The 27,890-nt window shown below is 46.6% G+C and overlaps 1 protein-coding gene across 1 annotated transcript in view; it reads right to left on the bottom strand.

The window, feature by feature from the left end:
• TTC21B (tetratricopeptide repeat domain 21B) overlaps positions 1-27,890 on the bottom strand; it is a 220,258-nt gene that overhangs the window by 111,337 nt on the left and 81,031 nt on the right. Inside the window, 8 exon segments of the mRNA XM_030209686.1 lie at positions 1,964-1,985; positions 1,988-2,149; positions 2,152-2,200; positions 2,760-2,801; positions 2,803-2,950; positions 2,952-2,983; positions 9,161-9,318; positions 23,628-23,757. Of these exon segments, the coding sequence (XP_030065546.1) occupies positions 1,964-1,985; positions 1,988-2,149; positions 2,152-2,200; positions 2,760-2,801; positions 2,803-2,950; positions 2,952-2,983; positions 9,161-9,318; positions 23,628-23,757 (743 nt within the window).

Genomic DNA, 27,890 nt, shown 5'->3' with positions numbered 1-27,890 from the left:
AGGAGAGAATCCCCTTGAGAAGGCAAGTAGAAAGCATTGCAATAAATGAAGGAACTATGGATAGTAAGGAGACAAGCTGGGGAGGGAGGACCCAGAGGTCCACCCTGTGTGGCAGCTGCCAAAAAGGCATGCCTGCTAGGTCCGAACCGAAAACAGCAAGACAGAGAGGCTATCTGGACATGAGACCACAGGGTGGCAGAGCCCGTCAGGGGTAACACCCGAAGAAACCTCGAGCAGTCGGCAAAGTGCAGGCCAACCCAGGTCTACCTTGTATTTCTTGGAGATGGAGCACAGCTGTGTACCCAGAAGAAAGCCAGACTCCTGAGACTGCAGCACACTTAAAATATACTTGCACCCGGCCAAACACCAAAGATGGAGGGTATGGCCCACAGCCAGAGACACACCCTACATGAAGCAAATGTGCCGGTCTGCAGCAGCCGAGAGATAGATCCCTGTGAAAGGAACCAGGTACCAGAGATGAGAGAGAGCAGAGAGGAATGCCCTCTTCTAAAGATGGAGCCAGAGTCAAACCCATGCTGGTGGTCCCCAGAAATGCGCTTGGTAGATTAACCAAAGATGGAGCAGTGCCCCCTAATCACGGTACAGCCCTGCTCCTACTAACAGAAATGAATCCATGCTCACTTACCAAGATGGGGCCATGCTCCTGTGCGCAGAAGAAGTCCAAACCATGCTGCAGAGACCTAGAGTGAGACCCTCTTCACCAGCCGAAGAGAGAGGGCAAGCACCCCTGAGTTAGATCAGCCCATGCTGCCTATACAGGCCAGGAGGCATGTCCTACCCCTAGAGAATGCAACCGCCAGAGATGGAGGGATATTTCCCAGCCATAGATAGGGTGTAGTTGATGGCATGGGACTGGCCAGAGATGGGCTCAACTTGATGGCCAGAGCAAAAGCTGGACACGGCTCAATGGCAGAGTCAGGCGAAGCCTGAAGTAAGGGCCCAAGCCATTACCAGAGTAGGCCACTGACGTTGAAGGGCCACAAAGAGTTGAAACCTACCCCTACTGCCCCAAGGAAGGATGACAAACTCTTGACTGGGAACTAAAGCCGACCATCTCGTTCTCTTTTGGTACCTGTTGTGGGTGTTTTTGTTTTTTAACATGTGCGATCGCCAACCACAACATGAGACTTGACCGGACGGAGAGACCAACCATTATAAAGGCCAGCAGACTTCCACCTCCAGAGGCCAGTACCAGCTGCAAGGACCTAACAACCGCCACATACACTGTGCAAGTGTGTAGTGGGATCCGCCAACGGAAACAAAATGGGCCCGCCAACCCGGAGCAATGATAATCCACCTGACAAGGGGCAGCACTTGAAGATGGACTATGTAGACGAACAGCTGAAAAAGAATTACCTCAGCAATAGAAATCATAAACACAATTAATACTTGCTGCCATGAGGAAACCAGTTGCATGGCCCAAAACTAGCCTCATAGCATCCCCCCTATGCCGGAACATCAGGCAGGAGAGGAGCTTGGGGTGGGGGGGAGCCGCAACCACTGTGTGTCACCCCAGCCAAGGAATGAGGGATTCGGATCACACAGCTCATCCGTTCCCTTCAGGAAAGTCCAAATCATCAGGCATAACCCCCTGCTTGACTAAAGCTGGACCCAAACAGGTCAGGAGCTGCCAGCAAGCACCAGACAGCAGCTGCACAATCCGTCCACCATCCACTAGGAGACAAAGAGAAAATACTGAATATTCAGGCTGCATGATACCCCTAAGGGGTGAATTACTTGGAACTCTTTTTCTGTGTCTCCTTTCCGCTGGTTGATGGACATAACCCCATTAGTCTGGACTGGTCTGGTGGGTGATACGGAATAGCAATTTTACCAATAAAAATAAAATGTAGAAAAAAATACAAAATACTATAATAACTGATGTCCCACACAATACTATAAGAAAAACAAATGCAACAATAGTAACAGAAGAATATTTTACCTATAACACCCAGCATAGAGTTCTTCTCTTTTCTGTGTTGAAGATAAATATCTGCCATTTTTGATTTGGCTTGAACAAAACAGGGCTGCTCTGGTGTAATATTTTTCAGCATGCTCAAGGCCTGATCAATATTACCCTGTGCCAGTGCGAGGTCTGCATTAGCAATCATAATTCGTAATTCTTCGGGGTACCAGAAAACTCATTTATGGCATCTTGTAATACTTTGGTTGCTTCATGCTATTAAAAAATAAAACCAAAATGGCAAAAAATATGCAATACAGCAGACCTACAAATATGAATTACATTTCATCACTCTAAACGGATACAGTAGAGTGAATTAATAGATTAATACACTAACACATAGGACAGTAATTTTCAAAGCCATTTCCATAATTAAAGCTTGCTTTGCCCTCAAAATGGCTTTTTATAAAGTTGCCCACCCTATGTGAGGGTAACTTATGTATGCATAGCGTGTATGCATGTAACCTTTACTCCAGGGTGATGACTGGGAGTGGATAACACTTACACACTTACTTTGAAAATTCAAAGGTATGCATGCCTTTTAATCAGTAAACATTGTGCTCTACATAACAGGTATAAATATAATATATACACAGTTCTCCCATGGTAATTTTCAAGGCAAAGTGCCACATGTATTTTTGCATTGAAAATCTGGCACAGTCCAAGTAATGAAATGGTATATATTTCACTGAAATGAGCAGACAAAAACATTACCCAACATAAAAAGCCTTTCAATCCATCTATAATTCTATTAGTCAAATATATTGTGTCATACCTGTTCTCCATTCATACAATGTGCATCAACGAGTTCCAAAAAAAACAGATACGCGATCACTTGCACTAAATTCAATTTTTTTCCCTTTAGATTTTGAGGAAGTGCTAGTTCGTTTCATTCCAGGTAAGCTCATGGCCATCTGTAAGGTCTTAATAGCTTCTGGTACTTCTCCCATTCCTTTTGAGTCTGAGCCTAATTAAGTGATATAATGGATGTTCTCGTACCTGAAAGAGTAGTTGTTACTAGACATAATCTCATCATTCAGGTTCTCATTGAGATAACATACGGCATTGCTTTTCACGTACATGAAGCAATCTACGTGGTCTGTTTTTGACTAGGTTAGTTCAAAAATGAATATTTAAATAGTGACTTTGGCAGCTGATAGACACAGTATAGTGATGAGTTTGCCTGTTTTGTATTCGATGAGTCTTGTTATATATGTTTTTATTATGTATGTTTAATTTGTACAGTGCTCTGGACAATGGCGGGATATAAATACTAATAAATGAAATGAAATGAAAAAGTAAGGACTATCAGCAAGCACATGAATAAAAGGTTAAATTTAGATCCCATCACCAACTGGACGAGGCCCACTTACCACAGATATCTTGGTCAGTCTGAGCCACCAGAATGACCAGCCTGGGATGACACACACAGTCCTGCACAACATCCTGCCCCAGCGGCCAAGAACAACAGTTAGCGTATCGGGTTTAAAAAAGGTTTGGAGAAATTCCGAAGGAAAAGTCCATAGTCGTTAATGAGACAGATATGGGAAGCAACTACTTGCCTGGGGATTTATAGTATGGAGTGTTGCCACGATTTTGGTTTCTCTCAGGTACTTGTGACCGGGCTTGGTCACTGTTTGTAAAAGAGGATACTGGGCTAGATGGACCATTGGTCTGAACCCAGTATGGCTACTCTAAGTTCTTATGTGTACAGGAGAATATACGCAGACCAGAACTACACCAACACATTAATCTCAAGAACCCCTATGACTGAAGAACTGCAGACACCATGAGGATGACCTCTGGTATCCTCCAGTGCTCTACAATGAGCTGGAAGGCCTCTGTAATCAGAGACTACTCATCGAGTCCAGATCCTGACGGCTGAAGAAATCTGTCTGCATGTTGGTCCAGCATCGCCAACAGAGCCAAGTGTACTGTTCAGTCAAGATGCCCAGCCAGCAGATCTCCAGAGCTACCGACATGCTCTTGGTCCACTCTGCTTGTTGACATAAGCCACTGTTGTCACTTTGTCTGAGAACACTTGCACTGTCTTCCCTCTGAAAGAGGTGGGGAGCCCCAGCAACACCAGGTAGATCACTCTCGCCAGCAAGTATACGACGGACCAGGAGGCCTCCTCTACCAACCATGTGCCTGAAGGTGCGGGACAGAAAATGAACTCCCCAGCCCTGGAGACCTGCAGTGGTGGTGACGGCTGTTCAATATGGAACCTTAAGCGGGGGCTCCGCTGAGATGACCCATGTTTTCCCCCCAGGACAAATCCTTCTGGAGCAAAGCTGGATGCAGGAGTCAGAATTCGAGCTGCTGGGGACTTGGGGCTCCAATGTGAGAGGAGCAACTTCTGCAAGGACATGTCAGCCCTGCTCATGACACCATTTTGAGTGTGGCCGCCAGCAGCTGGCAGTAATGCCCACACTCTGGGAACCAGCTAAGCATAAGACATTCTCTTCTGCACCTGCAGCTTGACCAATATCTCCAAGGTCAGACACAGCCCTGACTGGTCAGAAAGTGCATGTGCAGGTACCTGAAAGTCCTGAGAGGGCTGGAAGTGACTGTTGTTCTAGAAGCTGATGATCCAGCCAAGGCTCTGGAGAACCTGGAAAATCACTGCTCATGAGTCCACCCAAATGAACTTGTTGTCCAGGTAAGGGTGCACTCACACCTCTTTGCAAAGGTAGGCAGCCACCACCATGACCATAATCTTGGAAAAGGTCTGAGGCATGGTGGCCAACACCAAGGGAAAACCCTGAACTGAAAATGTCTGCCCAACATGCAGAACCACAGAAACCGCCTGTACTCTGGATGGATGAGTATACAGAAGTAGGCCTTTGCTAAAATCCAAGGGTACTCAGAACTCCCCTGGTCAGACAGATGCAATTACTGACCGGAGGGGGTCTCCATGCCAAAATAAGGAACCCTAACAGAAGCACTGACCCCCTTAAGGTCAAAAATGGGGAGGAAAGAGCCCCCTCCCCCTTCGTGGGGACTATGAAATCCCCAATCCGCAGGAGGCACCTCCTCCACAGCGCCAGAACCAGGAAGTGCTGGACTGCCTGACGCTTCTGGATCTCCGTATGGAGAAGCCATAGACACATCTGAAACCAGAGAGGCGAGTTCTAAGGCATAAACAATTGCAGATAACCTCCAGGACGCCTCCCAGACAAAGAACACAAATGAACATCCACATGAACCTGACTGAGATGGGCCTTCAGGCCTTCTGACCCTCACTGGACTCCTTTCTGGGGGCAGTGGAAGACCCAGTGAGGGTCAGAAGGCCTGAGGGCCCATCCCGGTCAGGTTCAGGTGGGATGTTCATTTGTTTCTTTGTCTGGGAGTGGTCCCTCGTCACCTCTGACCAGTTGGGTCTTAGATTGTATTTTGCTAGAACGGTGTACAGAGAGTACTTCAACATGAAGAAAACCCAACACTGCAGTGTTTTGGCATTAAATTGCCTTCATCAAGTATCCTCAGAAGTACTAAAAAAAAAAACTTGCTGTACCACCAAATACTGTAAGAATACCTCTCTGAGATAACCACTATTACCAACTGAGCAAACTGAGGCTGCGCCTGCTACTGTCTGGTGATGTCACACAACTTTCCTACTGACAGGCCATAACACAACCATAGAACAAAACAGTTCCTTTGTAGTGAATGGTTTACCCTACAAACTAGAACCCTCCCTTAAAATCCTAGGCATTACAATAGACTAAAACTTACAGGTGAATAGGACAGTCAAGTCTTGCTTTTTCTAACTGCATAACCTCAGATGAATATGGAAATATTTTATACAAGAACACTTCAGACTCGTGGTACAGGCTGTAATTCTTACTAAGCTAGACTACTGCAATATAATCTACTTAAACTGCCCTAAAATCTTAGAGGCCCTTTTCCTAAGCTGCGTAGGAGCCTACGCGCATGTGGCCCGGGCGGTAATTTCATTTTTTATGTGCGTCCACTAACTACGCCGGAAAATATATTTTATTTTCCGTTGCACAGCGCTAACCAGGAGCTAATCAGCATTGTATGTGCATAGACCATTATTGCCCGGTTAACACGTGAAACCTTACCGCTAGATCAATGGGTGGCGGTAAGGTCTCAGGCCCAAAATGGACGCACACCAATTTTTATTTTGCCGCACATCCATTTTGGCCAAAAAAAAAAGGGCCTTTTTGGCAGGTGCGCTGAAAAATGTACCTGCACACATCCAATACACGTGTCTACACCAGCGCAGGCCATTTTTCAGCGCACATTTGTAAAAGGACCCCTTAGTATGCAAAACTACAGACAACACGAAACACAGCAATAAGACTAATCTACACTGGCTACCGGTAGAGGCCAGAATTATCTTTAAACTCTCTTGTTTTGTCCTTAAAATCTTTCAGGGCTGTGCACCCCAATATATGCTCTCTCCAATTATTTATTTATTTTAAAAACTTATATACCACCTATAACTAGGTGTTTTCTATAAAAACATTCATATTCAACAACCACAAATACAAAAACATTACTCAGCATCAACAGCAGAGTCATGTATAATTATCAAAACATATAGTATCCTTTTTATTTTAGGAAAGTTTTCCAGCTTGAGGTGGAGTTCCCAGGAACTGCCAGCCTGCCTTGGTTGCAGCTCAAGAAGGAGCAAGGCCTAACATCTGTTGAATGTTATACAGTTGAACATTCCCATAAGTGCAGTGAAACAAAATCCAATGTCAAACACAGATTTTTCAATATGACCGCTGACTAAAGGTCACGAGAGTGACCAGCTCCGGGAACCAGAAATCCCGGTGAGCAACAAACATGGAATTGATCCTTTCGAGCCGACCGCTGGAATCAGAAGAGAACGAGGAGGCTGAATGGACCGTTGACGAGCAGTACCGACCAGAGGGAGATGCGGAGAGCACCGGACCACCTCCCGAACATATTGCCCAGACCAGGGACGGTGAGTCGACAACTGACTCCCCCCCCCCCAAACAGCGGCGCTACCCCGGTCGGATTATATATCAGGGAAGCTATCGGCCCCGAGAACCCTGACCGCTCAACACGACCGCTGCCACAGTCCGAGCCTCTGTAACATATCCTCGGCCTGCCATGAGGGAACAGGAGCACCCACTGGCGCCCACCATACCTATACTGCACACAACTACCAAAGGACTAAACAGATATACAACACCTCATTACACCGCTAACAACCAAACGAAGAACACAAACAAACAGACACCCCAACAAAAGGGGAAAAAAGATCACAAAAAACCCTCACAAATTAAGAACCGACAACTGACAAAATCCACATAACACCGAACAAAGAAGACCCACACCAAACTATCAAAGTAGGTTACGTTAATGCCAGATCCATAGTAAACAAAACAACAACAATAACAGACTGGATCATGTCGGCAAAACTCGATCTACTCTTCATCACTGAAACCTGGATCCATAATCAAGAGGACCCAATCATCCTAAACCTATGCCCTCCTGATATAAAATCACTCATTGGACCAGAAAAGAAAAGAGAGGTGGAGGCATAGCGCTTATATACCAATCCCTTTCATCATCGAAACCACAGGCGAATCCATAACAACCAACTCGAAATAGCCTCAATCAGAATCCAACACAAAACCCTGTTCGACCACCTAAATTGTGTCCTGTTTTACAGACCACCATGCAATTGGAATGAAAGCCAGTCAGACTTCATGGACTTCATTTCAAACACCTGCATACCAAATTCCAATGTACTTTTACCATGGTCTCAATAAACTATTTCCTAGACTTCTCTTTATGATCAAAGCCAACCCATGTCCTAATGCTTTAATGACACCCAAGTGACCTTGCTCAAGATACATACTCTTTATACTGTCGAACACAATAGCCACAAAATAGAATGCTGCCTCCTCTACATCCCCTCTTTGTATGCCATCCTTAGCTCTTGGATGTGATGAATGGGTATCCAGTTTCACAACTGAACTTATCATAAGAACCGTCATACTGTGTCAGACCAACAGTCTATCATGCTCAGTAACCTGTTTCCAACAGCAGCAAAAGCATCCCAAAAAAGATTGCAGATTTCATGCTGCTTGTCCCCAGGGATATGCAGTGGTTTTTCTCAAGTTATCTAGTTAATAATGGTTACGAACTTTTCTTCCAGGAACTTATTCAAATGTTTGTTTAAATCCAGCTATGCTACCATGTTACTACATCATATGGAATTAATGTCAGAGCTTAATTATGCATTGAATAAAACAAATATTTTCTAATATTTTTTAAAATGTGCTACTTAACTTCATGGTTTTGTACTTTTTTTTTTTTTTTTTTAACATGTAAAGAACTGATTCACAATTATCTATTCCACTATACACATGACTCTATTGTATCTCCTACTCAGCCATCCGTTCACCAAGCTTAAGAGCCCTACCCTCTTAGTCTTTTCTCATAGGGAACCCATTCCATCATCCTTATGATTTTAGCCATCCTTCTCTGTACCTGTTCTAATTCCATTACATCTATACAACCGGAGTTGCATTTTTTCTCTGTGCATTCCCCTAAACCTGGCAAAGAACCTGGCCAGCAGCCTAGCCTACCCCTCCTGCCAAATCTTCTTTCATGCCTAACTTTCAATCTCAGTCACCATTAAGAGAATATATTAACTTCTTGTCCCCTGCTACACTCACAAATGTTAGACAGCCTTAGGGGCCCTTTTACAGCGCAGTGGTAAAATCAACACCGGCTTACCACTCGCTCTTCCGGGATTACAGCCGGCCCAACGTGGTCGCAACGGTAGTCCTGCCCGAGCACCGCACCATTTCCAGGGGAAAATAAACCCACGGAAATGGCTTGCGCGGCGATAACCCATAAGGGCTCCCTGCCGCATGTCCATGCGCTAAGAGTTCTCTTACCCATGGCCATGTGTGCTGGGGGCTTTTTTTACCTGCTGTGGTAAAAACGGCCCTGGCCTGTGGGAAAAATGGACCCTGCTGCTAGCACAGGGCCCTTTTTTCCACAGCTTGGTAAAAGGACCCCTCAGTCTTTTCATTCCGATTAGGACATCTGAAGTCTTGTTGCAAGCCTCTCCACTTTAAATCCATAGAAATTATCTAATTGCTACTCAAAGTGGAAAAAAAATTCTCATAAGTAACATATGTGAACTTTATCAGATAAACTTACTTCAAAACTGTAGCTCAGGCAAAGCTCAAGAGACTGAGAACAGAGTTTAAAATTCCCTTGGGTTAAATACACTTGTGCCATCAGGAGATGAGCATCTCCATAAGAGGGATTCTGATCCAGACAATGCTGCAGGCTGCTCTGGGAGGCTTCAATATCCCCTAATGAATATAAACAAAATACCAAACACAAGGAAAGAATAAAATAGAGTATATAAAGAAATGAAATTTAATAAACATATTAAGCACAAGCTTTCTTTTCTCTATGAAACCTAAGGAAAAAGTATTAAGGTGGTTCCTTGTTGCAAGGTTTCTTTCTATCATTTTCAACCTAGTCATATAAGAGGTAATTATTTTATTTATTTATTTTATTACATTTGTACCCCGCGCTTTCCCACACATAGCCTGTTCAATGCGGCTTACATAGTAAGTAGAGTTACAAAGTCTAGTAAGGAGAATATTACAAACTGTAGTAAACATAGTAATAGTAAGGTTTAGAGAATATGCAAATTGAACATTAAGAGGTAAGCAAAGAAGGATAAGCAAGGGGAAAAGAGATAGGGAGGGGTATGGTGTAGGGAAAATGAAGAAGAAAAGATTGGGGATGAGCTAAGGAGATTGGGAGACATAGTCTAAGGTGTAATTATCATCAAAACAGGAGTCATGTGAGTGGGCTTATAAGGTTAAGTATAATTCTATAACTTAGGGGGTCTTTTACTAAAGCTTATCTCGAGTTATCTGCAGCAGTGCCCATTTTATTCCTTTGGGCCCTGCTGCAGATAACTCAAGCTACGATTTAGTAAAAGACCCCCTTAGTGCCTGATTGGCATATATTCTATAAAGGAAAGCAGGCATTTACTTTCTTTTATAGAATACTAGTATAACAGGCTATATGCCAGCCTATGTGCTTAGGAGCAAGCGCTTATGCCAGCCATAGAGTTGGTTTAAGTGTGTACACTTAAGTGCTGGTGACATGAAAGTAACTTACAGTAATCTATAAGTAACACACATCAATGTGTGCTCCACTCACGTGCATGTCCACATGTAAAATATGCAATATGTAAAATATGCACGTATTTAAATAGTGCATAGGTGCACATACGTGTGTATAGCGAATGATACATACCTGTAGCAGGTGTTCTCCGAGGACAGCAGGCTGATTGTTCTCACGACTGGGTTGACGTCCACGGCAGCCCCACCAACCAGAACAAAACTTCGCGGGCGGTCCTGCACGCAGGCCACGCCCACCGCGCATGCGCGGCCGTCTTCCCGCCCGTGCGCGACCGTTCCCGCTCAGTTGAATGACAAGCAAATTAATGAGTAAACGCAACTCCAAGGGGAGGAGGGAGGGTAGGTGAGAACATCAGCCTGCTGTCCTCGGAGAACACCTGCTACAGGTATGTATCATTCGCTTTCTCGAGGACAAGCAGGCTGCTTGTTCTCATGACTGGGGTATCCCTAGCTCTCAGGCTCACTCAAAACAAGAACCCAGGTCAATTGCAACCTCGCAACGGCGAGGGTATAACAGAAATTGACCTACGAAGAACAACTACAGAGTGCAGCCTGACCAGAATAAATTCGGGTCCTGGAGGGTGGAGTTGGATTTAAACCCCAAACAGATTCTGCAGCACCGACTGCCCGAACCGACTGTCGCGCTGGGTATCCTGCTGCAGGCAGTAATGAGATGTGAATGTGTGGACAGATGACCACGTCGCAGCTTTGCAAATCTCTTCAATAGTGGCTGACTTCAAGTGGGCCACCGACGCTGCCATTGCTCTGACACTTTGAGCCGTGACATGACCCTCAAGAGTCAGCCCAGCCTGGGCGTAAGTGAAGGAAATGCAATCTGCTAGCCAATGGAGATGGTGCGTTTCCGACAGCGACCCCTTTCCTATTGGGGTCGAAGGAAATAAACAATTGGGCGGACTGTCTGTGGGGCTGTGTCCGCTCCAGATAGAAGGCCAAAGCTCGCTTGCAGTCCAATGTGTGCAACTGACATTCAGCAGGGCGAGTATGCGGTCTGGGAAAGAATGTTGGCAAGACAATTGACTGGTTAAGATGGAACTCCGACACCACCTTTGCAGAAACTTGGGGTGAGTGCGGAGTACTACCCTATTATGATGAAATTTTGTTTAAGGAGCATGAGCTACCAGGGCTTGAAGCTCACTGACTCTACGAGCTGAAGTAACTGCCACCAAGAAAATGACCTTCCAGGTCAAGTACTTCAGATGGCAGGAATTCAGTGGCTCAAAAGGAGGTTTCATCAGCTGGGTGAGGACTATGTTGAGATCCCATGACACTGCAGGAGGCTTGACAGGGGGCCTTAACAAGAGCAAGCCTCTCATAAATCGGACGACTAAAGGCTCTCCAGAGATGGCTTTACCCCTCTACACGATGATGGTAAGCACTAATCGCACTAAGGTGATTCCTTACTGAGTTGGTCTTGAGGCCAGACTCTGATAAGTGCAGAAGGTATTCAAGCAGGTTCTGTGTAGGACAAGAACGAGGTTCTAGGGCCTTGCTCTCACACCAAACGACAAACCTCCTCCACTTGAAAAAGTAACTCTTTTTAGTGGAATCCTTCCTAGAGGCAAGCAAGACGCGGGAGACACCCTCCGACAAAACCCAACGAAGCAAAGTCTACGCCCTCAACATCCAGGCCGTGAGAGCCAGAGACTGAAGGTTGGGGTGCAGAAGCGCTCCGTCGTTCTGCGAAATGAGAGTCGGAAAACACTCCAATCTCCACGTTCTTCGGAGGACAACTCCAGAAGTAGAGGGAACCAGATCTGACGGGGCCAAAAAGGCGCTATCAGAATCATGGTGCCGTGGTCTTGCTTGAGCTTCAGTAAGGTCTTCCCCACCAAAGGTATGGGAGGATAAGCATACAGGAGGCCGGTCCCCCAATGGAGGAGAAAGGCATCCGACGCTAGTCTGCCGTGTGCCTGTAGTCTGGAACAGAACAGAGGCAGCTTGTGGTTGGTCTGAGAGGCGAAAAGGTCCACCGAGGGAGTGCCCCACTCTCGGAAGATCTTGCGTACCACTCTGGAATGGAACGACCACTCGTGCGGTTGCATGACTCTGCTCAGTCTGTCGGCCAGACTGTTGTTTACGCCTGACAGGTATGTGGCTTGAAGAAGCATGCCGAACTGGCAGGCCCAACGCCACATCCCGACGGCTTCCTGACACAGGGGACGAGATCCGGTGCCCCCCTGCTTGTTGATGTAATACATTGCAACCTGATTGTCCGAATTTGATAATTTGACAGGACAGCCGATCTCTGAAGGCCTTCAGTGCGTTCCAGACCGCTCGGAGCTCCAGGAGGTTGATCTGAAGATCCTGTTCCTGGAGGGACCACAGTCCCTGGGTGTGAAGCCCATCGACATGAGCTCCCCACCCCAGGCGAGATGCGTCCGTCGTCAGCACTTTCGTGGGCTGCGGAATTTGGAATGGACGTCCCAGGGTCAAATTGGTCCGAATGGTCCACCAGTGCAGTGAATTGCGGCAACTGATGGAGAGGCGGATGACATCTTCTAGATTCCCGGTGGCGCTCCTATGAATTCCAGAGATTGGACCGGCTGGAGATGGGACTTCGGGTAATTTAGCACAAACCCCAGCAGCTCCAGAAGGTGAATAGTGCACTGCATGGACCGAAGGGCTCCTGCCTCTGAGGTGTTCTTGACCAGCCAATCGTCGAGGTACGGGAACACGTGCACTCCCAGCTTGCGCAAGTACGCCGCCACCACCACGAGGCACTTTGTGAACACTCGAGGCGCAGAGGCGAGCCCAAAGGGCAGCACAGTACTGAAAGTGCCGTGTTCCCAAACGGAATCTGAGATACTGTCTGTGAGCTGGCAGTATCGGGATGTGAGTGTATGCGTCCTTTAAATCCAGGGAACATAGCCAATCGTCTCTCTGAATCATTGGTAGAAGGGTGCCCAAGGAAAGCATCCTGAACTTCTCTTTGATCAGGTATTTGTTCAGGCCTCTCAGGTCTAGGATAGGGCGCATCCCCCCTGTTTTCTTTTCCACAAGGAAGTACCTGGAATCAGGGGCGTATCTGAACTGCGGCGGTAGGGGGGGCCAAGGCCAGAGTGAGGGGGCACATTATAGCCCCCCCCCCCCCGCCGCCGCCATTGCCGATCCCCCTCCCCCAGCCGCTGCCATTGCCAACCCTCCCCCTCCGTTGCTCGCCTACCTTCGCTGGCGGGGGACCCCAACCCCCGCCAGCCGAGGTCCGCATCCTCCTGCCGCTGCCGGCTGCCTTTAAAGAATTCCGTCAGCTGGCGGGGACCCCCAACCCCCGCCAGCCAAGCTGAGGTCCTTTCATTTTTCCACTGAAGCTGGCGCCGACGAAAGTTTCTTTTGAGTCTGACGTCGCTGCACGTTGTACGTGCAGGACGTCAGACTCAGAAACAGCTTCATTCTGAAGGATTGGGCTCCCGGAGGACAATTTGGTGGAGTGAAGGCCAAATTCAGGGCGTATCCGCACCGCACTATTTGGAGAACACACTGGTCGGAGATTATTATGGATCCAGTCAAAAACCCGTCCCCAGTTTTTGCTGTGGAGACGCAGGGGGCTGCTTAGGCGCACGCTGTTGACGGGGAACGAGCGCGCTGGGACTGTCCCTGTGCCTGATGAGGCCTTCGGGCCGGCTGGGTGTACCTTCGCTTGTTGTAGGCTTAGGGCGCAGCCTGCCGGGCCCGGGAAAAACGTCCACCTGCTGAGATGGATGCTGAAGGCGCCCGGTGGGAGAGCTTGTCGAGGGCGGTTTCCCGCTGATATAGTTGGTTCACCAACTGCTCGACCTTCTCGCCGAAAATATTATCCCCCCCGGCAAGGGACATCAGCCAGTCGTTGCTGGGTGCGGTTGTCCAGATCAGAGGCACGCAGCCATGAGAGTCTGCGCATCACTATAACTTGGGCCGCAGCTCGAGATGCCACATCACAGGTGTCATAAATACCCCTGGACAGGAACTTTCTGCACGCCTTCAGCTGCCTGACCACCTCCTGAAAAGGCCTGGACTGCTCCGGAGGGAGCTTGTCGACCAGGTCCGCCAGTTGCTTCACATTATTCCGCATGTGTATGCTCGTGTAGAGCTGGTAGGATTGGATGCGGGTCACGAGCATTGAAGATTGGTAGGCCTTCCTCCCAAACGAGTCCAGAGTGCGAGACTCCCGCCCCGGGGGCGCCGAAGCGGTATCCCTCGAACTCCGTGCCGTCTTGAGAGCAGAGTCCACGACCGCCGAGTCATGAGGCAATTGAGGCCGCATTAACTCTGGGTCTGAGTGGATCCTGTATTGGGACTCCGCTTTCTTGGGATTGGTGCATCTCGGCCCTCAGCGCATCCACAGAGACCATGGGAAAGGGAATGCAGATAGACATATCCCTGACGAAGGAGGCAAAGGAGAGGCTCTCAGGTGGCGAGAGCTTCCTCTCCGGTGAAGGAGTGGGGTCGGAGGGAAGGCCCACAGACTCCTCTGAGGAGAAATATCTGGGGTCCTCCTCCCCCCCCCCCCCCCCCCCCCCCCCCACGAGGCCTCTTCCTCGGTGTCGGACATGAGCTCCTGTAGCTCAGACCTCAACCGGGCCCGGCTCGACTTCGAGGCACCGAGTCCTCGGTGGCGTCGTCGAGCGGTGGACTCCCACGCCGGCGGGGATGAAGCTCCCTCCATCGACGTCGACTCCACCTGCGTGGCGGTCGAGACCGGCGCCGCAAGCGGCGTCGAAGGCTTCGGCACCGGGCTAGAGCACACGGCACCTCCATCAACGGCGCACAGTCTGGCGCATCAGCCCTTCCAGGATCCCCGGAAGGATGGCTCGGAGGCACTCGTCAAGGCACGCTGTCGGGAAAGGCGAGGGGGCCGGTGGAGGTGCCGGTGCCAGAATCTGCTCGGGTCCAGGAGACGGCACCGAAGTGCTCGTGCCCTGACGTAGCGATACCTCTACCACCGAGGGGGAACGCTCCTCCCGGCGCTGCCGCTTCCTCGGCGTCGAGTCATCTCTGGAGCCGGAGCTGGTAGCCACATGCGCCGTGGGCGACCGATGACGGTGCTTTTTAGCTTTCTTCCGGTGCCCGTCATCGGCGCTCGGCGGTACCGAAGAGGAGGAGGTAGATCCCCCTTGGCCTCGAGGGATCGGATCCGACAGGGTTCGGTCCCGATGGCCCTGGGTAGAGGGAGTGACCGGGGCCGATTGCCCGCGCGGCCGCTCACCCCTGCCATCTCCGGGAGACCGGTGGGCCAACAGAACCTGTGCTCCTGGGGTCGGTACCGGTACCGAATATCCGGCCGTCGACACCGATGCCGTCGAAGTCGACGTCGAGGGGCCGGCGCAAGTTCCAAAAAGACGGTCCCGAAGAACTTGCCTCGCCACCTGTGTCCGTTTCCGTAAACCGAGACACAAGGTGCACGTCTTGGTATCGTGCTCCGGCCCGAGGCACTGGAGGCACCAAGAGTGAGTGTCGGTCTGCGAGATATGCCGGCCGCACCGACCACACTTCTTAAATCCACTCAGGACCTTCGAGGACATCGACGGAAAAATTGCGTCGGCGAAGTCAAAGTCGTTGATGGTGGCGGTAAAAAGCACACCCGAAAAATAAATCAACCGAGGCGCCCCCGCTAAAAGTACGAGGGGAGTAAAACAAAGTTTTTTTTTTTCTTTTTTTGAAAAAGAAAAAACAGAACAGAACAAAAGAAAAAACAAACGAAGAAAACAAAGAAAACTTGCGTCTAAGGCGCGGTCCGGTTTCCGGGGCTGACAGAGAGAGAGACGAACACGGCTCTCTCCAGCGCGGAAAAGAAAAGACTGAGCGGGAACGGTCGCTCACGGGCGGGAAGACGGCCGCGCATGCGCGGTGGGCGTGCCCTGCGTGCGGGACCGCCCGCAAAGTTTTGTTCCGGTTTGTGGGGGCTGCTGTGGACGTCGACCCAGTCGTGAGAACAAGCAGCCTGCTTGTCCTCGGAGAAATATTAGTATTCTGAAGATTTACATGAGTAACTAATGCATAAATGTTAGTGCTGACTTTATAAATTATCCCCAAAATTCTGGTTTCTAAACCATACTCAGAGAGTTGCAGTATTCAAGCAGTTTTTGTGTAGGGCAAGTCAGGGAATTTAAGGCCTTGCCCTCACGCCAGATGGCAAACCTCCGCCACTTAAATGAATAACACCTCAAAGTGGAGTCTTTTCTGGAAGCCAGAAAGATGCAAGAGACACCCTCTGGCAAATCTAAGGATTCAAATTCTATGTTCTCAACAACCAAGCCATGAGGGCTAGGGATTGGAGGTTGGGATGCAGAAGGGATCCCTCGTTCTGCACTGTGAAGGTTGAAAAATACTCCAATCTCCATGTATCTTTGGAGGTCAACTCTAGAAGAGAAAACCAGATCTGCCCTTGCCAGTAAGAAGGGATTAAGATCATAGTTCTCCGGTCTTGTATGAGTTTCAGCAAAGTCTTCTCTACAAGAGGTATTGGAGGATATAAGTAATGCCACACTGGGAAAGACCAAGGGTCCATCGAGCCCAGCATCCTATCCACGACAGTGGCCAATCCAGGCCAAGAGCACCTGGCAAGCTTCCCAAACGTACAAACATTCTGTACATGTTATTCCTGGAATTGTGGATTTTTCCAAAGTCCATTTAGTAGCGGTTTATGGACTTGTCCTTTAGGAAACCGTCTAACCCCTTTTTAAACTCTGCCAAGCTAACCGCCTTCACCATGTTCTCCAGCAACGAATTCCAGAGTTTAATTACGCGTTGGGTGCAGAAAAATTTCTCCGATTTGTTTTAAATTTACTACACTGTAGTTTCATTGCATGCCCCCTAGTCCTAGTATTTTTGGAAAGCGTGAACAGACGCTTCACATCCACCTGTTCCACTCCACTCATTATTTTATATACCTCTATCATGTCTCCCCTCAGCCGTCTCTTCTCCAAGCTGAAAAGCCCTAGCCTCCTTAGTCTTTCTTCATAAGGAAGTCGTCCCATCCCCACTATCATTTTAGTCGCCCTTCGCTGCACCTTTTCCAGTTCCACTATATCTTTCTTGAGATGCGGCGACCAGAAATGAACACAATACTCAAGGTGCGGTCGCACCATGGAGCGATATAACAGCATTATAACATCCTCATACCTGTTTTCCATACCTTTCCTAATAATACCCAACATTCTATTCGCTTTCTGAGCCGCAGCAGCACACTGAGAAGAATGTTTCAGTGTATTATAGACGACACCCAGATCCCTTTCTTGGTCCATAACTCCTAACGCGGAACCTTGCATGACGCAGCTATAATTCGGGTTCTTTTTTCCCCACATGCATCACCTTGCACTTGCTCACATTAAACGTCATCTGCCATCTAGCTGCCCAGTCTCCCAGTCTCGTAAGGTCCTTCTATGATTTTTCACAATCCTGTCACGATATTCATATAGAAGATCCTCCCCCCAATGTAGGTGAAAGCGATCTGATACTAGCCTGCTGTGTGATCTGAGCCTGGAACAGAACTGGGGGACTTTGCTGTTGAGATGAGTAGCAAAAAATCCACCAACAGGGTGCCCCACTCTTGGAAGATCTTGCGGCTATGCTCATGTTGACAGCACTCGTGCGGATGCAAAAATCCCTGCTCAGCCTGTCTGCCAGGTAGTTGTCTTTTCCTGGTACATATGTGGCTCTGAGGACCATTCCGTGAAGGAAGGCTCATTCCCACATCCCGACTGCTTCCTGACATAAGGGTAGGATACCATATCCCCTGCTTGTTCAAATAGAACACTGCAACCTGTTGTCCACTTGAATGAGAATAATTTGGTTTTGTAGCCGATCTCTGAAAGCGTTTAGAACGTTCCAAATGGCTCTCAGCTTGAGGAAGTTGATATGGAGATCTGTTTCCTGAGCAGACCAAGTTCCTTGGATGTGAAGCCCATCCACATGAACTCCCCATCCCAAGCTGGATGCATCTGTTGTTAGCACCTTCTGAGGAGGTGGGATTTGGAATGGTAGTCCCATAGTCAAATTTGATCGAATTGTCCACCAGAGAAGAGAATAAGTCATCTCTGGTGGAATCTGGATTACATTCGATATATTCCCAGCCACCTGAGACCACCGAGAAGCTAGGGCTCACTGGGCCGCTCTCAAATGGAGCCGTGCTATAGAATATGCACTGAGGCCATGTGATTCATCAATCTGAACATTTGCCAAGCTGTGAGCTGCTTGCTGCTTCAGACCTGAGGCTAGTGATATTAAGGTCTGCCCTCTCGCTTGTGGGAGAAAAGCCCAAGCCTGCAATGTATCGAGTAGGGCTCCTATGTATTCCAATCACTGGACTGGGAGAGGCTAGATCTTGGGGTAGTATAACGAACCCTAGTAACGTCAACATCTGAATAGTTAGGCGCACTGACTTTGTTGCTTCGTCCTGCTATGTGCTCTTGACCAGCCTATCATCCAGATAAGTAAACACACACACTCCCAGTCTGCACAAATATGCTGCAACTACCACTAGACACTTGGTGAATACCCTGGGAGCTGCTGTGAGGCCAAAAGGTAGAACACAATACTGGTAGTGATATTTCTCTATTTGAAATCTGAGATGTTTCCGGTGACTGGGAAGTATCAAAATGTGTGTACAGGCATCCTTTAAGTCCAGCGAACATAGCCAATCTTTTTCCTGCATCATGGGAAGAAGGGTGCCAAGGAAAATCATCCTGAACTTTTCTTTGACCAGGAATTGGTTCTGGGCCCTTAGGTCTAGGATGGGATGAAATCCCCCGTCTTTTTGGGCACAAGGAAGTACCTAGAGTAGAATTCCTTCCCTTCTTCCCCTGGTGGCATGGGTTCGACCACATCGTCCTGCAGAAGGGTAGAGATATTCTCTACACGTACTTGCTTGTGCCGAGAGCTGATGAACGATGTTGTTGGTGGGCAATTTGATGGTCTTTGACACCAATGCAGGGTGTAACTGAGATGAACTATTTAAAGTCAAAGTCAGAGGTTACAAGCAGCCATCTGTGACAGAAAAATCTTAGCCTCCCTCTACCAGTAGGCTGGCCAGAACGGTTACTTTTAGTGAATCTATGCTCTCCTGGATCCAGTCAAAAGCTTGTCCCTTGCTTTGACTGGGAGGCTGGCTGGTACTTCTAAGGTAGAGACTGGTGAGGCTAAGAACCCTGGGCCTGAGGTTTCTGGGCAGAGCAAGAAGGCAGTGGAAACATATACCTTTGAGAGTAGTAGGGCTGCTGCCTAAGCCCACTCGAAAACCTTTGAGATAAGAGGTTGCAGCTGGAGGGTGCCAAGACAGGGTTTAGATGGTATCAGTATGTTTCTTTATGAGGTCAGCAACCTCCTCCACCTTATCCACAAATAGATTGTCTCCTTGGCAAAGGCATGTCTGCCAACCTCTCCTAAACAGCTGATTCCAGATCAGAGACATACAACCATTAGAGTCTGTGCATCCCTACAGCCATGGTGGAGAGTCTGGACACAATATCAAAAGATACTTCCTACATTCCAGCTGCTGGCCTGCTCCTGTGGGAGAGAATTCGCAAGACTTAGAGGGGCATAATCGAAAGGGATGTCCTCATTTCGATCTGGACATCCTTGTAGAACGTCCCGATCCACGGTGGGGAAACCCGTATTTTTGAAACAAAATGGACGTCCATCTTTTGTTCGATAATACAGTCAGGGACGTCCAAATCCTGAAATTTGGTCGTCCCTAGACTTGGTCTTTTCTGATTTTCGGCGATAATCAAAACCAAGGACGTCCATCTCAGAAACGACCAAATGAAAGCCATTTGCTCATGGGAGGAGCCAGCATTTCTAGTGCACTAGTCCCCCTGACCTGCCAGGACACCAACCGGTCACCCTAGTGGACTTCATAAATTGCTCCCAGGTACATAGCTCCCTTACCATGTGTGCTGGGCCCCCAAACCCAAAACCCACTACCCCCAACTGCACACCACTACCATAGCCCTTACGGGTGAAGGGGGGCACCTAGATGTGGGTACAGTGGGTTTCTGGTGGGTTTAGGAGGGCTCGCTGTTTCCTCCACAAACGTAACGGGGGGGGGGGGGGCTGGGTCCGCCTGTCTGAAGTGCACTGCACCCACTAAAACTGCTCCAGGGACCTGCATACTGCTGTGATGGACCTGAGTATGACATCTGAGGCTGGCATAGAGACTGGCAATCAATATTTTTAAAGATGTTTTTTGAGGGTGGGAGGGGATTAGTGACCACTGGGGGAGTAAGGGGAGGTCATCCCCGATTCTCTCCGGTGGTCATCTGGTCATTTCGGGCACCTTTTTGTGCCTTGGTCGTAAGAAAAACACGACCAGGTAAAGTCGTCCAGGTGTTCGTCAGGGATGTCCACGTTTCTTTCGATTATGGGTCAAGGACATCTTAGTGTTAGGCATGCCTAAGTCCCGCCTTTGCTACGCCTCCGATACACCCTCTTGAACTTTGGATGTCCCTGCGACGGAAAGTAGTTGGGGACGTCCAAAATCGACTTTCGATTATACCAATTTGTACGACCCTGTGAGGACGTCAATCTTCCGATTTATGTCGAAAGATGGGCATCCTTCTTTTTCGAAAATGAGCCCATTAGTATACTGCATAGCAAAGCCTGCAAATAAAAGCTCATATAGAGCTGGTAGGACTGGATGTGGACAGTGAGCATCGAGGCCTCAAACGTCTCCTCCCAGAGCCTAGTATCTGAGCTTCTCTATCTGGAGAAGCCGAGGCAAGAGTCCTGGAGCTCCTAGTTCATTTGAAGGTGGATTCGACAACCAAAGAGCAGTGAGGCAGTTAAGCCCTCCTGAATCCGGGAGCCTTCTGGATACGATACTGCGTATCTACCTTTTTAGGTGCGACCTGCACTGAAAGGGGAGACTCTCAGTTTTTCATCAGTGCATCTTTAAGGATAGGGTGCAATGATACCGTGACCCCTTCCCTGGGAGGTGACAAGTCCAGAACAGAATATTTCTGCCCTCGGCTCTTCTTCTGTCTCCAACTTCAGTGGGATGGCAGAAGCCATCTGCTTGATGAAACCAGTAAAAGAGAGATCCCTCTGGTGGAGATTTATGTCTTGAGATGGAGAGGGATCAGAAGGTACCCCCTAAGATTCCTCCTCTGAGAAGTAATGACGGTCTACTGAGTCCTATGAGCCATCCCATTCAGACTCCTCACCATACCCTGATTGGACTGAGTGAGTCTATGCCTGCCTTGGCTCAGTGGAACAATGTCCACACCCCGATGAGCGCTGATGTACAGCCCTAACCTCAGACTCTGGGAAAGCTTCCTTCCCCAACATCAAGAGTGGTATTGCATGTGTCGATGTCAATACGCTTCAAGGCGCCGGCACTGAGGATCTCCTCATACGCATGGATGGAGCCTTTGGAAAATTCTGGGACTGATCTGCAGTCAGAGAAAGCGTCCTTGATACCTGAGCATCTATGCCAGCTTCTCCCTGAACATGGCTCAGAACTGCTCATTGAAGGTAGGCATCATCAGAAGTAGGGGAGATGGAAGAGAGGCAGCTTGAGAAGATGTCAGTGCCAAACTGGAAGAGGGGACCTGGCTGCTCAGAGACTTGAGCATGGCACCTTTTCCAAAGAGGGGGAGTGCTCCTCCCGGTGCCGGCACCAATGCCCTGGAGCTCCCATCACCATGTGCCAATGAGAACTGATAGCTATGCTTCTTGGACTTCCCCCAGTGCTCAGCATTGCAGTCCTTCGGTGCCAACAAAGATGACATTGAACCTATCCGATGCTTACCAGTCCCAGGGACCTACTCTCAGCGCCTGATGTCGAGAGAGGTGGAGACCTTCTCGATGCCGCTGCACTCCCAGTGAAGGATAAAATCTTAGCAGCCATCAAGGTTGATGCTTCTGGTGCTGATGTCAATGTATCAGCCTTCAAGGAACAAAAAAGTTTCTCCTTTTGAACCTGCCATGTCCTCTGTGTCCTCATCTGCATTTGCCAACAGAGATAATAAGATTTAGTTTCATAGTCAGGCCCAAGACACCCAATGCACCAATTGTGCAGGTCTGCTATGGAAATCACCAGATTATATTGGGCGTACCTTTTGAAACCACTGGGGGTCTTCCTGGTCATCGAGAAAACAATTGTGGCCAAATTAAATGCCTCAATTGTGAACAATAAAAAGTGCTCTGGCTAAAAAGGGCCTAGCAAACTGCAAAAAAGGAAAGAAACTAAGAGCTGAAAACACTACAAAAAATAAAAGGGAAAAGAATAAAATTAGGAGTAAAAATAGAATAACCAAAAGGGACAAAAATATCCGCATGGAAAGGCACTACAGATGAGAGAAAAACTTGCACTAAAAGGAGAACATGATGACGTGTCTTCCCTGCTCCACGGAAAAATGCTGAGGGACCCATGCTCGTGCATTGGGAGGGAAAGCGCCAGTGCATGTGTGTTTATAGGTTATTAGAACTTCCTTATACCGCTTAAACTGACCAAGTAGGACAAAGCGGTAAAGCATTTTCACTGGGAACAATGTAGGACTCTGGCCTCTGCCAGCTGGCATATGCGGATCCTGTTTAGTCCTATTCTTCTGTACTGTTCTATGTAAAGTATTCTTTCTTTCTTGCCCTTCTACTCTATTATTCTCATTTGTATCTGATTTCACCCGATCTCTCTCTTTCTCTGGTTTATGTAAGCACATTGAGCCTGCTTGTCTGTGGGGAAAATGTGGGGTATAAATATATTAATAAATAAATAAATAGATAAATAAATACTACCAAAAACATTTTAAAAAAGGAAAAAGCACTCCATTTGTTTGACAGAAAAGTGGATTCGCTCACACTTAGAAAGATAAGGACAAGGAAAAACAGATGAAGAAAGGGAACTGGTGAAGGGGAAATTAAATCATCATATAGAAAGGAAAGAAACAAAAGGCAAAAAAAGAAAAAAAAAGTTCTACAATAATCTCGCTAGTCAGCATCCGCACCAGGTTCTATTGGATGACATCACCCAGCTGTGAGAATACGGAAGGCCTGCTTGTCCTCAGAGAAACAATATTTGTGTGCTGGAAAGAGTACTTACACATGACCACTGATCAACTTGGCATTTTTTGGAATGTAAATCTAAGGCTATAATGAGAGGTAAGAAAGAGGGTTGGCCATCTATGCGGCAAAACCCTTTAGGGCAGAAAAATGACAGAAATGCAAGTGTCAACTAGCAGAATACAAAAACCAAGAAGTATATTGGTCTCTTACCGGCCATGCTTAGGGAAAAAAGCAAAGAGCAAAAAAGGACCGAGGATTAGAGTGGAAGGGGTGGGGGTGGGGAAAGAGAGAGCATTATAGCAAAATTAGGGAGATGTAAATATGCTTGCTTGTCCTGGGTGTTACAATGCCTAGTTACAAGTCTGTCTAAATCTCCTCAATAATAGTCCAGTACTACCCTATAAAAGTCTGAGCCAAACCATTTTTTAAAACAATTTCTCATGTAGTTAACTTCTATGGCTTACCTGCTAAATATTTCACCTTTGCAATCAAATAAACAGCTAGCATAAGACCTGGTACAGTTTTCACCACAGTCTCTAACACTGAGGCACAGTGCCTTAGCAGAGGAGAAACAGGCTGTCCTGGAGGAGGTGGCTAGAAATAAAACCACAGGCCATGTCAAAAATTGCACAAAGTATAATAACACAATCTTACACTGATCTATAGACTTTCTAAACTAAATCAATATTTTGGTTTCACATGACTCAGTTTTTGTTTATTTTTTCCCATTACTCAATACTGTATTGAATACTATACTCCTGTTTATTTGGTCACACTGCTCTCCTGTCTTATGCATTGCTGCTCCTTGATATGACTTATTTCTGCTCAAATGTGGATTCACATGCTTTTGGTTATATATCATCCCTCTTTATAAGCCACATTAAAATACACACACACAACCCCCCCCCCCCCCAAAAAAAAAAAACCCAAACCAAACCCCAACAACCCTACATCTCATCTTTTCATCCAGAAATGGCCTGTTTACTCTCTTTTCTTCAATAAAATGTACCTATGATATTTATCTCTTGTTTTTTTATACTGCCCATATTTATTATACTACTATTAATTAGTATGCTGATAAATCACTTTGTTCAAGATATTACACAAAATATGAATTTCATTTAAAGTTTTAAATTTCAACTTTCAGCCAGATGTAGAAACTGAACTGTCATAGCCTACAACATTAACAGATAGGCTCTAGAAGGCACAGTAGGGCCTAGTTCAGTCTTCACTCTCACCACCCCAACAACTCCCACCCACCCCTAGCACATCTCTTCATTTATAGTCAATTATTCTAATTAGGACAACAAGAGGGGAGTTTTCATTGTAGAATTTTAATTACATTTCATTACTTTCTAAGATGTAAACACTAAATAAATCACACAATATACCATATAACCTTAAAGCTCTTTATACCAGTCTAATATCCTTAGTATATTAACAAGTTTTAATTAATTAAACAACTCAATAATACTAAGATGCAGACAGCAGTCCAGCAGCGAGAGGGATGCTATCCAGTCTTTTGCACTGTGTCGCATGTATGATTATCTCCCAGTTGGCAAGAGGTTATATGTGAGTGCTCGATGCAAAGAACTCCTACCTCTCAGAGAATGAGTCCGTTCTCTTGAGGCTAGAGTACCAGACTTGGAGAAGGTGAGGGAGTCAGGTACAGTACATAGAGGACACATACAGGGACATTGTAGAAAAATTCCACCTGTCTGGGAACCCCTGTACTGCCCTGGAGAAAGGAGGTCTCCTAAATGGAGAGCATCACCCTGATGAAGTAGGAAGTAATCCTGCAGCCAGGACCTGCCCACCAGGGGATGCAATATTCTCTCACACCAAGGATGAGTCTCCAGGGGCTTCTGCCAGGAGGGATTAGGATAGCTATTGTAGTAGGCATGTAGTGTTCTGGAAAAGTCTGGCCTATTCCTTTGGTTTTACTTTTTCTGTATGCTAATGTCACTCTCCAATGAAAGTTACATGCAGGAATGTTTGTCTAACCACAAACTCTGATAAGACTCCCGTTGCCATGGCAGCCCAACTGTCTTGTTACAAATATAACTTACAGAGCAGAAGATGTGGCAAGGACCCTAATATACCCTATCACAGGTCTCCGGTATACGTGCAGGACTTCTGATTGGTTCAGGGAGGGGGAGAGGTGATTGGGAACTACAGTGCTATAAAGGTACTGGGCACACGAACAAAACTGGAATAGTCCTCTAGCAGGAGAATTTTATATCTTTGCTCGGGGGGGGGGGGGGGGTGGTATTCCCCGGGAAATATATTTTTCCCCTTTTATGATTGGTAAGTACATCTTTGCAGCTGAGAATCCTTCATTCTTCTCTTTTCCTTTCTTTTTCTTAGCCTTGTGACTTTTTTGCAAACTTAAAGTCAATGATATTTCCTGTCATTGGTAAGGGATAAAAAGCCTCTATCTTTCTTCCTCTTTTCTGTAAGACAAGACTACTTTTGTAATTGCCTAAGTTAGCACTGTTAGATTCTGTAAGATTTCTGATGCCTTTTAGTGATACCAGCTCCTGTAAGGTGAGTAATAAAGATACTTTTCTTTCTAACTTCAGTCTTATTTCTTCTATATCTAAGAATAGCATAGACAAAAACGTTGCATACAGTTGATAGTTGGGTGGCTGGTTGATGGGCATGAGGATCATCTGGTCACTTGCCTGCCTGGTGCGAAGGTGACGGACCTCATGTGTCACCTAGATAGAATTTTAGATTGTGCTGGGAGGAGCCAGTTGTCTTAGTGCATGTGGGCACCAATGACATAGGAAAATATGAGATGGAGGATCTGGAAGCCAAATTTAGGCTCTTAGGTAGAAATCTGAAATCCAGGGACCCAAGAGGCAGGCAGAGCTCTGAAGTCTCAATACGTGGTTGAGATGATGGTGCAGGGATGAGGGATTTAGATTTGTTAGGAACTGGGCAGCATTCTGAGAAAGGTGGAGCTTATTATGAAAGAATGGACTCTACCTTAACCAATATGGAACCTGGATGCTGGCATTAATATATAAAAAGGAGATAGAGCAGCTTTTATACTAATATTGGGGGGGGGGGGAGCCGACAGTTGCCCAAGAGGCATATGGTTCAGTGGGAAGATTCTTCAAGGATACTAATGAAATAGAACATTTAGAAAATCCCAATAGAGAGGTTTCAACAATGGTGAAAGAAAGCGAGGAGTGTTTAAGGGGAGAGCGGAAGAATGAAAATTACCCTCATCAACTTCTAAGAAGCTTGTAGACACACACACAAAACAAATTGAAGTGTCTGTAAACAAATGCTAGAAGCCTAAAAAAATAAGATGAGAGAGTTACAGTATTTAGCACTAAATGAAGAGGTAGATAAAATAGGCATCTCATAGACCTGGTGGAAAGAAGACAATCAATGGGATACTGTGTTAACAGAGTACAAATTATATCTCAATGACAGAGTGGATCAAACTGGAGGGGGGTGAGTTCTCTGTATGTTAAAAAGAGAAACAAGTTAAATAAAAAAAAAAACATTCCACAAGAAACAGACAGTAGTGTAGGATCCTTATGGATAGAAATTCCATGTCAAGGGAAAGACTTTACTGGTAGGGCTGTACTACCGTTCACCAGGTCAGAACAGACAGACTAATGAAGAAATGTTTACAAAAATAATGAAAGCTGGCAAACTGGGCAACTCTATAATAAATAGGTGATTTCAATTACCCCAATATTGACTGGATAAATGTTACATCAGGAAGCACTACAAAGGTAAAATTCCTAGACATAACAACTTACTGCTTTTTGGAGCAACTGGTTCAGGAACTAACAAGAGTGGGAGCTATTTTAGATCTAGTCCTTAGTGGAATGCAGGGCACAGTACAACAGGTGTTGCGTCCGTTGGGAAACAGTGATCAAAACATGATCAAATTTGAGCTAATATCTGGAGTGAAGTCACAAAGGAAATAAACTGTAGCAGTATTTAATTTTCGAAAAGGCAACTATGATAAAATGAGGATGCTGGATAAAAAGAAGCTAAAAGGATTGGCTGCAAAGATTAGGACTTTAAATCAGGCATGGACGTTGTTTAAAAATACCATCTTGAAAGCGCTATCCAGATGTATTCCACATATTAACAAAGTTGGAAAGAAGAGCAAACAACAGCCAGAACGGTTAAAGAGAGTAGTGAAAAAGGCTATTAGAGCCAAAAGAACATCCTTCAAATGAATGAAGAAAATAAGAAGCAGCAAATTAAATGCATAGCACTTATAAAAAAGGCTATAAGAGAATATGAAGAGAAACTTGCTACCAAGGCAAAAACTCACAGTAACAACTTTTTCAGGTATATCAGAAGCAGAAAGACTGTGAGGGAATCCGTGGGGCCGTTAGATCATGAAGGAGTAAAAGGGGCACTCAGGGAGGACAAAGCCACAACAGAAAGGCTAAAAAATTATTTGCTTTGCTCTTTACTGAAGAAGATGTAAGAGATCTATCTGTACCAGAAATGGTTTCCAAGGGTGACAGATGCAGAGGAACTGAAAGAAATCTCAGTGAACCTGGAAGATGTACTGAGCCAAATCAACAAATTAAAGAGTAATAAAGATGTTCTATGTTTGAATAAGAGTAACTGTTTACTCTTATTTTGCTTTATTTCTGTAGAAGTGATATTCCTTGTAATATATTGAAATTGCAATTTAAAAAAAAGAGTAGTAAAACCCCTGGACTACATGGCATGCACCATAG

This window comes from Microcaecilia unicolor, chromosome 7, assembly GCF_901765095.1.
Source record: "Microcaecilia unicolor chromosome 7, aMicUni1.1, whole genome shotgun sequence".
Lineage (NCBI taxonomy): Eukaryota > Metazoa > Chordata > Amphibia > Gymnophiona > Siphonopidae > Microcaecilia > Microcaecilia unicolor.
Note: the sequence above shows the minus strand (reverse complement) of the source record. Positions and strands in the feature narration are given on the sequence as shown.